This window comes from Bos javanicus, chromosome 12 (assembly GCF_032452875.1).
Source record: "Bos javanicus breed banteng chromosome 12, ARS-OSU_banteng_1.0, whole genome shotgun sequence".
Lineage (NCBI taxonomy): Eukaryota > Metazoa > Chordata > Mammalia > Artiodactyla > Bovidae > Bos > Bos javanicus.
The window spans coordinates 21938906-21950907 of NC_083879.1; the positions used below are offsets into that span (position 1 = coordinate 21938906).

General features: G+C 47.4%; 1 protein-coding gene across 1 annotated transcript in view; it reads left to right on the forward strand.

Moving 5' to 3' along the window:
* Positions 1–398: 398 nt before the first annotated feature.
* Positions 399–12002, forward strand: part of FOXO1 (forkhead box O1) — a 93679-nt gene continuing 82075 nt past the window's right edge. Inside the window, exon 1 of the mRNA XM_061434712.1 lies at positions 399–1452. Within this exon, the coding sequence (XP_061290696.1) occupies positions 781–1452 (672 nt within the window). The 5' untranslated portion in view covers positions 399–780. The remainder of the gene's footprint in view (positions 1453–12002) is intronic.

The following is a 12002-nucleotide window of genomic DNA, read 5'->3' on the forward strand; positions in this document are numbered from 1 at the left end:
TTGGTTTGCCTCCTAGCAATCAAAACACTGAGAGGGCGAAAGACTCACAGAAACACTCGAGAATTACCAGAAAATAATAACAGAGAGCCAAAAAAAAAAAAAAAAACCAGAGAGAGCGAGCGAGCGAGTGTGCATGTCAAATAGAAAAACACCCCACTACCCCCCACCAGCCCACTGCCGCCTCCCCGTGGAAAACCGAGCCCCGCCCAAGGCCGGCGCCCATTGGCGGCCCGGGTGGCGCCGCCGCACTCTCATTGGTCGCAGGGGCCGTCCGTCAGGGGCGGGCCGGCGCGCGCGCCGCCGCCGCCGCCGGCGGGGGGCGGCGGCAGATCCCGTAAGTCGGGGCGGCCGCGTAGTCGCTGCAGCTGCTGCCGCCGCCGCCGCATTCAACAGGCAGCAGCGCCGCGGTCGCGCCCGCCTGGGGAGAGCGAGCGGCCCGCGGCGTCCGTCCGTCCGTCCTTCGTTCGGCGGGGAGCGCGACGCCAGCGCTGTCGGGGCCCCGACGACTCTGGCCTGCCGTCCCGTCAGTGCAGCGGACCCGGAGGCGCCTAGATGCGGACGGAGCCGTGAAGTTAAGTTCTGGGCTCGCGCTTCCACTCCGCCGCCGCCGCGCCTCCCTCCCGGTTTCCGTCCGCTCGCTGCACCGACCTCACCCCTTCCCGCAGATCTCGGACAGGCTCTCGGCGCCCTCTCTCCCCTCGGCACCCCCCCCTGCCCGGTGCTGCGCTTTTCTCACTTCTGGGCAAGTCCCGCGGCTGGGGGAAGGGTTGGGGGGTCACCATGGCCGAAGCGCCCCAGGTGGTGGAGATCGACCCGGACTTCGAGCCGCTGCCCCGGCCGCGCTCGTGCACCTGGCCGCTGCCCCGGCCGGAGTTTAGCCAGTCCAACTCGGCCACCTCCAGCCCGGCGCCGTCGGGCGGCGCGGCGGCGAACCCCGACGGCGCCGCGGGCCTGCCCTCGGCCTCGGCGGCCGCTGTCAACGCCGACTTCATGAGCAACCTGAGCCTGCTGGAGGAGAGCGGGGACTTCCAGCAGGCGCCCGGCTCCGTGGCGGCGGCCGCGGCGGCGGCGGCGGCTGTGGCGGCGGCGGCCGCGGCGGCCGCAGCTGCCGCCACCGGGGGGCTGTGCGGCGACTTCCAGGGCCCAGAGGCGGGCTGCCTGCACCCGGCGCCGCCGCAGCCCCCGCCGCCCGGCCCGCTGTCGCAGCACCCGCCTGTGCCTCCCGCCGCGGCCGCCGCCGCCGCCGGCGGGCAGCTCGCGGGGCAGCCGCGCAAGAGCAGCTCGTCCCGCCGCAACGCGTGGGGCAACCTGTCTTACGCCGACCTCATCACCAAGGCCATCGAGAGCTCGGCCGAGAAGCGACTCACGCTGTCGCAGATTTACGAGTGGATGGTCAAGAGCGTGCCCTACTTCAAGGATAAGGGCGACAGCAACAGCTCAGCGGGCTGGAAGGTGAGCGGCCTCCGGGCGCACGGCCGGAGCGGGAGGGGTGGGTAGGTGTTGGGGGGAGCCGGCCTCCGCCTGAGGTCGCGGCGGGGCAGAGAAGGAGGACGGGGGGCGGGGGCCCGCCGGTACAAGTTCGCTTGGCCTGAAAGTGTAAGGCACGCGGGCAGCGCGTGCAGGGTGAGGGCGAGAGTGGCAGAGGTGGGTCGTGGGCTTGCCCGGGACCCGTCGAGGGGCTGGGGCAGGAATGAGTGTGTGTGCGCCCGCTCTAGTGAGAGTTGGAGCCGGACAGGGAAGGGGCTTGCTGGGACCAGAGGGGGTGAGAAAAAGGACTACAAGAAGTGGACCTCCAAGCGGCCAGAAAAGTTCGCCCGTGAAAGAGAGGTGCAGGGGGTTCATTGGGAACTGCTCCCCCTCGGCTCGCGCGGACTCAAGCCGCTGCTCATATTGACCCCCCTCCCCCAATCCCCCAGGACACCGGGGGTGAGGGCGGCTCTCCGCCGCCCACGCGGCGCGCGTTCCCCACCCCCAAGCCCCAGGACGCCCCGCGGAGCCGTTTCCGCCGCGCGGGGCGGAGGAGGGCGCGGCGATGGGGGCCTCGGAGCCCCGCCGCCCGAGAAAGGAGCTGCAGGTGGAGGGGACCGGCAGGGCGCCAGCCGGGAGGCCCGCGGGGCCGAACTCGCCGTTTTGGGAGGCCAGCGTGCATTTTGTTTTGTTTTGATTGGATTTCGAAGTGGCCTCGAGTGCCGGGGGCCGGGCGCGCCCAGCCAGAGGTAGCGCCTCCGACACGTGCGAAGGGGCGGCCACCGCCGGCGAAGCGCCGGCGCCCGGCCGCGCGGGGCAAGCTAAAGTTCAAGTGTGACCCTCGGCGGGGGCGGGAGCTGGCGACGGCGAGGGAGGGGCCGCGGGCGCAGGAAGCAAGCGCCTTTAAAGGGCCAGCGCGTTCTGGCCGCGCGCGCCGCGGGGCCCGGGCCCGGGCCCGGGCCGCGGGGCGGCGAGGCCAGCGCTTCTCCGCGGCAGGAAGTGCCCGGCAAACTTGGCCTCGCCCTAGGTTCAAGGCCTTTAATTAGGCACAGAGAGGCTCCCCTGGATGACCGGGGCTGGAACATGTGTCCTCTGTTGCTTTTCCGTCTTAGCACGGAGGTGCAGATCCGAGAGGCAAGGCGGAGAGCTTTGAGACCAGTGTTTTGGGGGAGTTGGAGTGGAGGTTCGAATCTAGGGAACCGGAGGGACCTCCTGCATCGATGGAGACCCTGTAGATGAAGTGCCTCTGGCCCTTTTTGCCTTTCTGGAGAGAGAGAAAGACAGAGACCCACCAGGAGAGACCCAGGAGGGGGCAGGTTCATCCCTACCGAGAGGTGGAGAAGGCCCTGGGGTGCTCAGGAGGGCGGGCTCCTGGGAGGCTGACCGGCCTTCCGTCCGCCCTGCGGCTTCCAGAATCTGGCAGTTTCTCAGTGTCACAGGTGAAAGGATGGATGTGAAGGTTCTGTAGTTGATCTAGACTCCTTCCTCGCTCCTCATCTGGACTGTACAGCGTAGTATTTTTCTTTGCTGCGCACTTGTTACACCAAGGTGGTTTTACATACAGTGTCATCCCAGTGGTTAATGTGTGTTGGAAAGGTTAAGTTGATCACATCGTATTGAAACTCGTGGAGAAGGAGCCAGGATCTTATTTCTTCCGAAGTGTTTTTTAGAGTAAAAGCCTCACATATAATCTCATTCATTACTAGGCATTACATGCAATTTTACCAAGTGCTTCTAAGAGGTAAAAAGAGCCTCTGTACTTTACGCGCGGTGTATGTTCTTTTAAGTTAGAGGATGTCTGCCAAATTCAGTTTTAGTTTAACATTTGAATTTAAGTGCTTGACTTATTTATCAATTCTACTTGAGCTCTTATAAAGCATTTGCCATTAAACGCCCCCCCCCTTTTTTTAAATCAGAGTACAGTATGTACTTAACACCGTTTTTGCATGTCCTTGGAAATGGATACAGCTACTTCAGCTTGTTGGAGTGCCTTTCTTTGAAGATAGGGGAAGGCAAAGTTTGGGAATTATCTTTAATTTCGCCTCTCATATGGCCTTAAGTCAAGACATTCTTAAACTAGGAATATAACTTAAATGTTTTTAGTTTTTTTTTTTTAAGTGCTTTAAAAATAAACGATTCTAAGGCTAAAATCAACCCCCCCCCCAGTCATTTATATTAGGTTCTTACTTGTTTTAATTTTTTCCCCCAAATGCAATTATAATTTAAAAGTACTGCTTAGAGCTGGAAGATGTGTTAAATGTTAGTAAGAAGTATTGGTCCAGAATTAGAGGCCCAGTGGCAGCTCCCAGCAGTTGCAGCTCCGAGTAGAAACCTCGTGGGCGCTGGGAGGGAGCCGGCTGCCATTCTCAAGTGAGGAAATGTTTCAGGTGTATCAGTCAGTTGGTGCAAGTCAGATTACAGCAAGTGCATTTTCACTTTGAGTAAAAGAGTATTTTAAGAAGAAAAGAAACAACCTGAAGCGTTTTCTAACTCATAACTCGTCTTCTGGTTGGAGTTTTCATAAAAATGAGTTACTTGTTAAAACCAGGTTTCACTCTCAGATCTGAAAGACTCGCTGTGTTTTTTAAAGATTCATAAAAAGGAGAAATTTTACTATGACTTTTAGCTTGAAAAAAAATTCAATTCTAAAATGCAGATCAACCCAAACTTGACTGCTTTAGGAGAGGCTGCTTTGGAACTAAGTTATTTCCTGTGATTTACTGTAGGGAATTAGATTGAATATTTAATTAAATATAGTTTGTTGTGCTTTACTTCCTGAGGCCTGCCTGAGAATTTGAAAGTGATTTGCATAGGACAGAATAGTTGGAAAGCTGTTGAAAAGTTCAGAAACTTCTGATTCCTTAAAGACTGGTTTTATTTGTGGGATATGCATTTGTATTTGTAGGAATGGTATGCCAAATCTTCTCTATACTTGTTTGAATATTGCTTAGAGCTGTCATAAGGCTACACACAAAGTGGAAGCTGAGACTTTTGGAAAACCCGGGATCTTTTAAACCATGTACAGTATTTATAAATAGTGAAACTTCATTTCTATGATCTGTTTTTTTTTTTTTCTCTTCCCATACAGAAAGTTTTCTAGAGCTTGGGAAGTAATATTGTGAGTTCTGGCTCTGTGTTTTGTTTTTGATTTGAAATTATTTGAAACAGTTAATATAGGTTAATAGCTTACTTCAACAGTAAGACCTAACAGTTGTTAAAATTGTTTTACTATGAGCTGCCTGAGATAGTCTTTATTTTGGAATGAAGTTTCTTTAATTTGGTCTGTGACCTGATGGTGCATTTTCTCGTAATGTTTAAAAATTCTTACCTGTTCTATTCTAAGGGCTTTCAAACTGCAGGTGAGTAATTTAGCCACAGAGATTCCATGGCAGGTGTGATGGCTGCTTTCTTACTGCACAGTTACATTTGACAGAACCCTGTGAGGATTATTGAAATTAACCTTAAAGAAAACCTGTTTTACCGTCAGGTGAAAATCTCAATATATGTGTTTGAGGAAAGGAGCATGAGGAAAGAGAGTTGGGAAAGGGGCTAATGCAAGAAAGTGTGATGTTTTATTTGCTATAGGCTGAAAGTTATGTGGGCCTTATGTGAACATGTCTGTGGCTGAGATGTTTTGTTTAGAAGTTCCCAAATAGATGTCAAATATGAATACTTAATTGCCCCTCATAAGAGCTTCATTTTTATTTTACTTTTGGTCTTCTGGTAAATCCTTGGGGAGATGAGGCGGGAGGGGTGGCTTCTATTTTTGAATGATATTCAGCTTTTTTTTTAAGTGACAAACGTGAATACTAGAAAGAAGGCATTTTTAATTCTCATGTCTCATGGAAACTTGAAAAAATGTTAACGTTTGTTGACATTCTATAGCCCCCCCGCCCCGTTACTGTAAGGCAATTGTAAGGCACCGGCAATGGACACGAGTATTGCCAGCTATCATGGACCGCATGGGCATCGTTTAAGTGGGTGCTTCCCAGGTGGTGCAGTGGCAAAGAATCTGCCTGCCAGCGCAAAAAATGTGGCTTCAATCCCTGGGTCCGGAAGATCCCCTGGAGGAGGGCATGGCAACCCACTCCAGTATTCTTGCCTGGAGAATCCCATGGACAGAGGAGCCGGGCGGGCTACAGTCCATAGTGTTGCAAAGAGTCCGATGTGACTGAGGTACTGAGCGCACGCACACACGTACACACACACGTGAAATGGGGAGGGAGAAGTGAATACCCAGTGGTTGCTTAGAACCCCTGCTAGGAAGGGCCCCAACGTTTTGCTTGCCCTTGTTCTCTAACCTCTTGATCCAAGCTCCTAAACTGCAGTTCTGGGTGACTTTCTAAGAGAACAGCTGTCTGTATTAGCCTGGAATTTCTTTGGGAAGCCTGAACTGTTTGCATTTTTCTGGAACCCTCTGCTCTTGGAAATGACCCAGTACCCTGGCATCATAGGAATTGACTCTGCTGGGTTTTTTTTTTTTTGGTCCTTGTGTGCCATAACTTTGGGGCTTCCTGGGATCCTCTTAGAAAGGCTGTGTAAGCCCCATGGTGATGGGAGAGAGGAGAGGAGTTTGCAGTTGCGCTCCACATTCAAGGAGCGGATCCAGCCCTGCTTCTGCAGTTCAAGGTGTGCCTTCATAGTAAAAGTTTGCAAAGACTTGCCCAGTCCCCCACCTGCCCTGGTGCACACAGAGGTCTGAAGTTGGTAGATTGTTACTCAGTTGTGAACCTGAGACGACCAGATGAACCTGAAAGTGTTTATTTTGGTGTGTCTGAGGGGTAAAGGCTTGTTATTTCAGTGGGTACTCTGTGTACAAATGCACTCAAGTGTTGATGGAGTCTCCCTTTTTGTTAATTACCAATAAGGACCAACAATGTTCAAGTCAGAGGCACAGAAAGTCTCTGGAGATAATTATTACCTTTTTTTTTGTAGTCTTATACAGAACACAAGAAACATGAAAATGCTTATTTGTACACTGGTGATGTCATATGGTTCAACCTTTAAAAAAAAAAAACCCAACTTCTTTTTTTCTTTTTCCACTGGCATCCCAGTTTACTCCACTCAGTCTGTCTATGGTTTATGGACTTGTGGGCTAAGTGCTGAAAGTGCTGAGTCTTAGGTTGAGTTATTCTTGCCACTTGGAAAGCATTTGGGTCACCTCTCCCCTGCAATCCCCCCTATCTATCCTCATGCAGCTTTGCTGTAACCAAAATAAAGAAAAGTGAGCTAGTTTCCGTATTAGGCCCAATAAAATTGGAAAGCTAAATCTGCAATTATTCTCATCTAATACCTGAGGATAATTTTATTAGTAGTACAGCTAAAGAACAGTGATTATTTTCAGTCTGTAGTCATAGTATTTTCTTCCCATCTGTTGAATGATTATTATGTGTAAGTTGTTATATTAGAGGCATTTGATTGATAGAAAAATGATTCAGATGTGGATCCTGTAGGGAGGTTAGATGTGACATGTAATAATTATGATACATGGTAGCATGGTTAAGTGCCTTTGAGAAGAGTGGAGTTCTGGGTTGGCCATTGAGATGGACCTTGAAAATGGAATGTTATTCTCCCAAGATTTCATTATAAAATATTCTCTACTGAACATCATCTACCTGCCATCTAGTTTCTACTTCTGTCATTTTATTGAGCTTGCTTTATCATATATTTGTCCATTGGCACATCCATCTTCCCATCAGTCTTAGTTTTTAAAATTTATTTTTGGAATGATGGGTTGGCATTCATAAGGCCATGAAAATAGGGAAGCACGGTTTCTCTGTGAGATGGATACATGCTGCACATGGGGAAGGTTTGAAAAGTATAGGAAGCAGAGCCTGCTGTCAGACTGAACTTGAACTTTAGATACATTATGAAAATAATAGAAGCCAACTTTTTTCTATGAGATTGTATCTTTGTTTTTCTAATATAATAAATTGTGAAAATAGGCTTACATTTTTAGTTTTCTAAATACAATTTCTCAGAAATATGCTCTCATGTAAATATAGAGGCCCGTGGAATGCAATTTAAAGACAATGTGCTGCATTTGATTTAAAACTGGTGTACAGAATTTGGTAATACGTGGAACAGAATCAACTTCCTGTGACTAGTAGAGGTTTATAAAATGTTTAGCTTTTTGCTTGGTTTGTTCTTTAAAATCAACTTTCATGCCCAGTGTCCTGGGGACAGAGTGATTCGAAGAAAGCTGATTGAGTGTAATTCTTAGTTGTTTTTTTTTTTTTAATGAGAAATGTTGAAGTTAGCAGTCTTTAAATAAACCCACAGCAATTATGAGTGAAAGTTATGTTGCTTTACAGTTTAAATGTCAGTTCTCATACTAGCTAAATATTAGCTATCCTTAATAACTTTCTCATTATATTATATCTTTATCCACTAACCCAAGTACAGGATGAAGAAGGTTATAAGGAGGTGTTTCAACAGATCCAGAGGAGGTTAAATTTAGATAGACTAAACCCCAAATTAATGTCAGGAAGGTAGACATAACTGCAAGAATTCAGAATACTTGGAGTGAGTCTGACTAGCCTTTTGGTGAACTAAGAGGTTTATATAGTAAAAACTCTGGCATATCAAAAGGCAGACATACAGATATATTAAAGCTTATTAGCCATTTTAGAAATGACAGGCGTTGAAGAAACATAGGAAGCTGTTTTACTTGTGTGTTTATACCTATAGTAGCAGACAGCACTTTATTCAGAAGATACCCTGCTGCTGGGAGGAGGACAGTGATGCAAAAATAGACCACATAGTTCACCAGTGTGAGGTTTTGTTAAATGAGTAAGTTACCATCCACCTAGATGAAATAGCTTTCACAGCACAGCGGGTCATCCCTCTTGTGTGATTGCTAACGATGTCCGGGTCATCTAGTCAAAAGCAACTAGGAAACGATTGGTCAGTCTTAATTTTATTCCCCCTCTCAACTTCTGTAGATCGAGTGAGGGTGAAAATTGCTGGCCAGGTCTTTGGCCTTTTCATTCCATAAGCAGAGAGAGAGGTAAAACATCTCCCTCTGGGCAGAGTCAGAAGTCATTGCGGAGGTCTGTGGGTTGACAGGTCATTTCTTCCACGGTGGCCCGTTCCTGCTGACACAAAGTCATATGAGTTCTTCAGTTCTTAGTGATTGTGGGTGGCACTACCGTCTTTTGAGAAGAGAATGTCACCTCCAAAGCACGTGGCCCATGGGCGTGTGTGACCTGGCATGTTCTCTTGCCTCCGACAGGTCCTGCTCTTCTCCAACCCTCGCCAGCCACATGCATGGAGATGCCCAAGCTGCCACCTTGACTGTGACTTGGTTCTATAATCTCTGCATTGGTCTTTGACTTAAAAAGAAAGTCTTTTTCTGCCTTGATTAATTTTCTCCCCTAGATGATATTTGTCTTAATTGTAGCATCGTTCTTTGTTTGGCTGAAGTGACAGACCCGTGATCTTAACAGCTTTGGAGATACTGTCCAGCTCACCTGATTAAAAGCAGAGCTGTCCTGAGAAAGAGGGTTGGCACAGCTGGTGGCCTGTGTCCATTTGTTTTTCCTTCATTTGATGAAGTCAAATCAAGGCTATTTTGATGAAGGCTATTTCTCAATTGCCTTTCCTTCTGAATCTAGAAAATGGGTCATGGTTTTGTGAATCTTTCCTTTTATTAAATTAGAGATTTGATAAGAATCAGGATCAGGTGGCTCAGTGGTAAAGAACCTGCCTGCCAAGGCAGGAGATGTGGGTTCAGTCCCGGGGTTGGGAAGATCCCCTGGGATAGGAAATGACAACCCACTCCAGTATTCTTGCTTGGGAAGTCCCTGGACAGAGGAGCCCGGTGCGCTGCAGTCCATGGGGTTGCAAAGAGTCAGACAGGACTCATTGCAAAGCAGGCACGCACAGTCAGGGTTTGAGAAGAAATGTTTTTCTGTTTGCGGCTGTGACCCTGAGTTGTTACACAGCTTGCCTTTGCACTGCTAGTGAGGGGCCTACATGATTGGTTTGCTGAGTTAAAAATTTGAAAGTAGCTAAAGGAACCTGATTTCAGGAAGGGGGAGGGGACCTCAGAGGTTGTATTTTGTACCTGCAGTAAAAAAGTCTCAAAGAGTATGATTGCTGCTGCTGCTAAGTTGCTTCAGTCGTGTCCGACTCTGTGCGACCCCAGAGACGGCAGCCCACCAGGCTCTGCCATCCTTGGAATTCTCCAGGCAAGAACACTGGAGTGGGTTGCCATTTCCTTCTCCAAGAGCATGATTAACCCCCTCTTATTTGGACTCAAGCCAAGACAGAGGCCTGCCTAGTGCAGGAAGGAGGAAGGGGAGAAGGAGGCACTTAGCTTTGCCTCTTTGCACTGCCCCCTCCCATATCAGTGTTGCTATTTTAATTAAAAAAATAAGTGCTTTCCTCCACCAATATCATGCCTCAGAAGCCTGCCATGTAGGTGGCTTGAGGGAAGACCTCTCTTGTCTGAATGAGAAGTGCCTGCCCACAGAATGAGGTGGCAGTATGTTTGTAGTGATGCTGAGGGTAAGAGTGAAGAGCGTCTACCTGAAAAGAAATGCATTTGAATTTCAAGTCCAATTTGGAGAGATAAAAAATTGAATTGCGTTAATTCCTAGACTTGTTAATATTGTCTGCCCTTCAAAGCTAAAAAAATAAAATAACCACATAAATATCTGGAAATGGTCTATAGAAGTAAATATATATCATACCTCAGACAGTTTGGTTGTTTGGAAGCAGGGTAAAAGGAAATGGTTTGCATATGGTTTAGCCAGAGGGTCTTATTTTGGCAGATTCTTGAGACAGTGGATTTCATCGCACTCCTATTTTGACATGAATTTTTGCAGTTATTCCTTAGTGTAGGGTTGCAGCGAGATAGGTGCATTTGAGATGTTCTTTACTCTATAATGTTTAATTTGCAGGATCATCAATTTGTCACACCAGCGAGGGTTCCTTGTCAGGTTTCAGCCCGCCAATACTGTGATTTGAATACTGGAGACACCCAGCCACCTTAAAGGCAGGCGTTGCATCACCTGTCTGCTCCGCAAGGCCAGCCTTGAAGGGGTCGGAGGAGGAGGTAGCCAAGGGGAACTTGCTGAACTTGTAAATATCAGCTGAGGTTGTTTGTATACCTGGTAACCTAGCTGGCTGCACCTCTCTAAACTTGAATGTAAACCTTTTTTCTCTGGATGGGTAGATATGCATGCTGTCATGAAATTTACATGCAATGAATATGAAAGAATCCTCAGGACTGAGAGAGTTCTCTATAATCTGTGCGACTGTATTGGTCTCTCTCCCTCAGCCTTTTGGAATTTAATTTTCTCTTTGGTGGCCCATTGTGACATTTGCATGCACTGAATGTGAAAGATTCCTGTACTCCGACTCTTGTTACCCAAAGTGATTTCCTGAACCCTTTAGAATTCCTGGAGTAGAATTACTTAACATAGGGCCTGGGTTTATATTTATTATATGCATTTGCATTAATGTGCAGGCTTTCAGGTTATGATGGAACGCTGATGTTAAGCACAGTATTTGGTGACCTGTTTTAGAAGAAGGTCACTGTAATGGTTTTTATTGTTGTTTTTATTATCTTCTGAAATACGTGGGATAATTAAAAAATTAATACCAAAGAAAGAAATTTTCTAGATTTAGAAATTCCTGTAATGAGACACATTTTGATGCAGTTTACATTCTCTTTTTTTGTTTTTATAATGAGTATTTCTCCAGCTGTGATCCCCCTGCTCTGTTGTAGTCCTATAATATTATATTCTAATATTCTTGAGGTGTTTCCTTAAAGTGCTCTATATTTCTTGAAATGCCATTTTGATACTTTTGATAATGAACTGTACCAAGAACATTTTTTTTAAATGCAGAAGTCACTTTATTAAATAAAATTTTAGAAGCATGATTGTCAGAAGCTTCCAGAATTCCTCTGCCCACGCTTCAGTGTTTAGGTGGGTCCTTGTGCCTGAGGGCTTGTCTCCCTGTCTGTCACCAGCCTTTCAGAGGCTGCCCTTCTTCATGGTCTTTTCAGCCTGAATTTCTCACTGTGGTGTCTGACTCTAGTCAGTATTAAATTAATCTGTTCAGCTGAGTTGAGTTACAAGCCATTTGGTGAGTAGTTTGAATATTAAGTCTGTGCCCTTGCATTCCTTGGTGTGATTGCTTTATTTTGCACTGAAGGGTAGGGGATAGAGAATAAAATGGAATATTGATATTGATAAGGAGGCAGCTCATATTTATGCTGAGTAGTTTTTTCTCCATGAACAATAGGTGCATGTTTGAAGTCAGTTTCAGACTTTCTGATTGCATGCCTTCTAAATTATATTTCTATGAAAAAAAAACTAAAAATACTGATTATTGTGCCATGTGCTCCCATCGAATAGTGTAAACTATCTTGAGTCACTTGAAATGCTGAATGTGTTCCTAGAAGGAATTCCTGCTTAATTTCTTTTGTGATGAAATTATGGAGACATTTTAATCAAAGACAAGCTGTTGATGGCTGTGTCCTTAGACTGCCCATTACCTCTGCCTGTATTTATGTGTAAAAG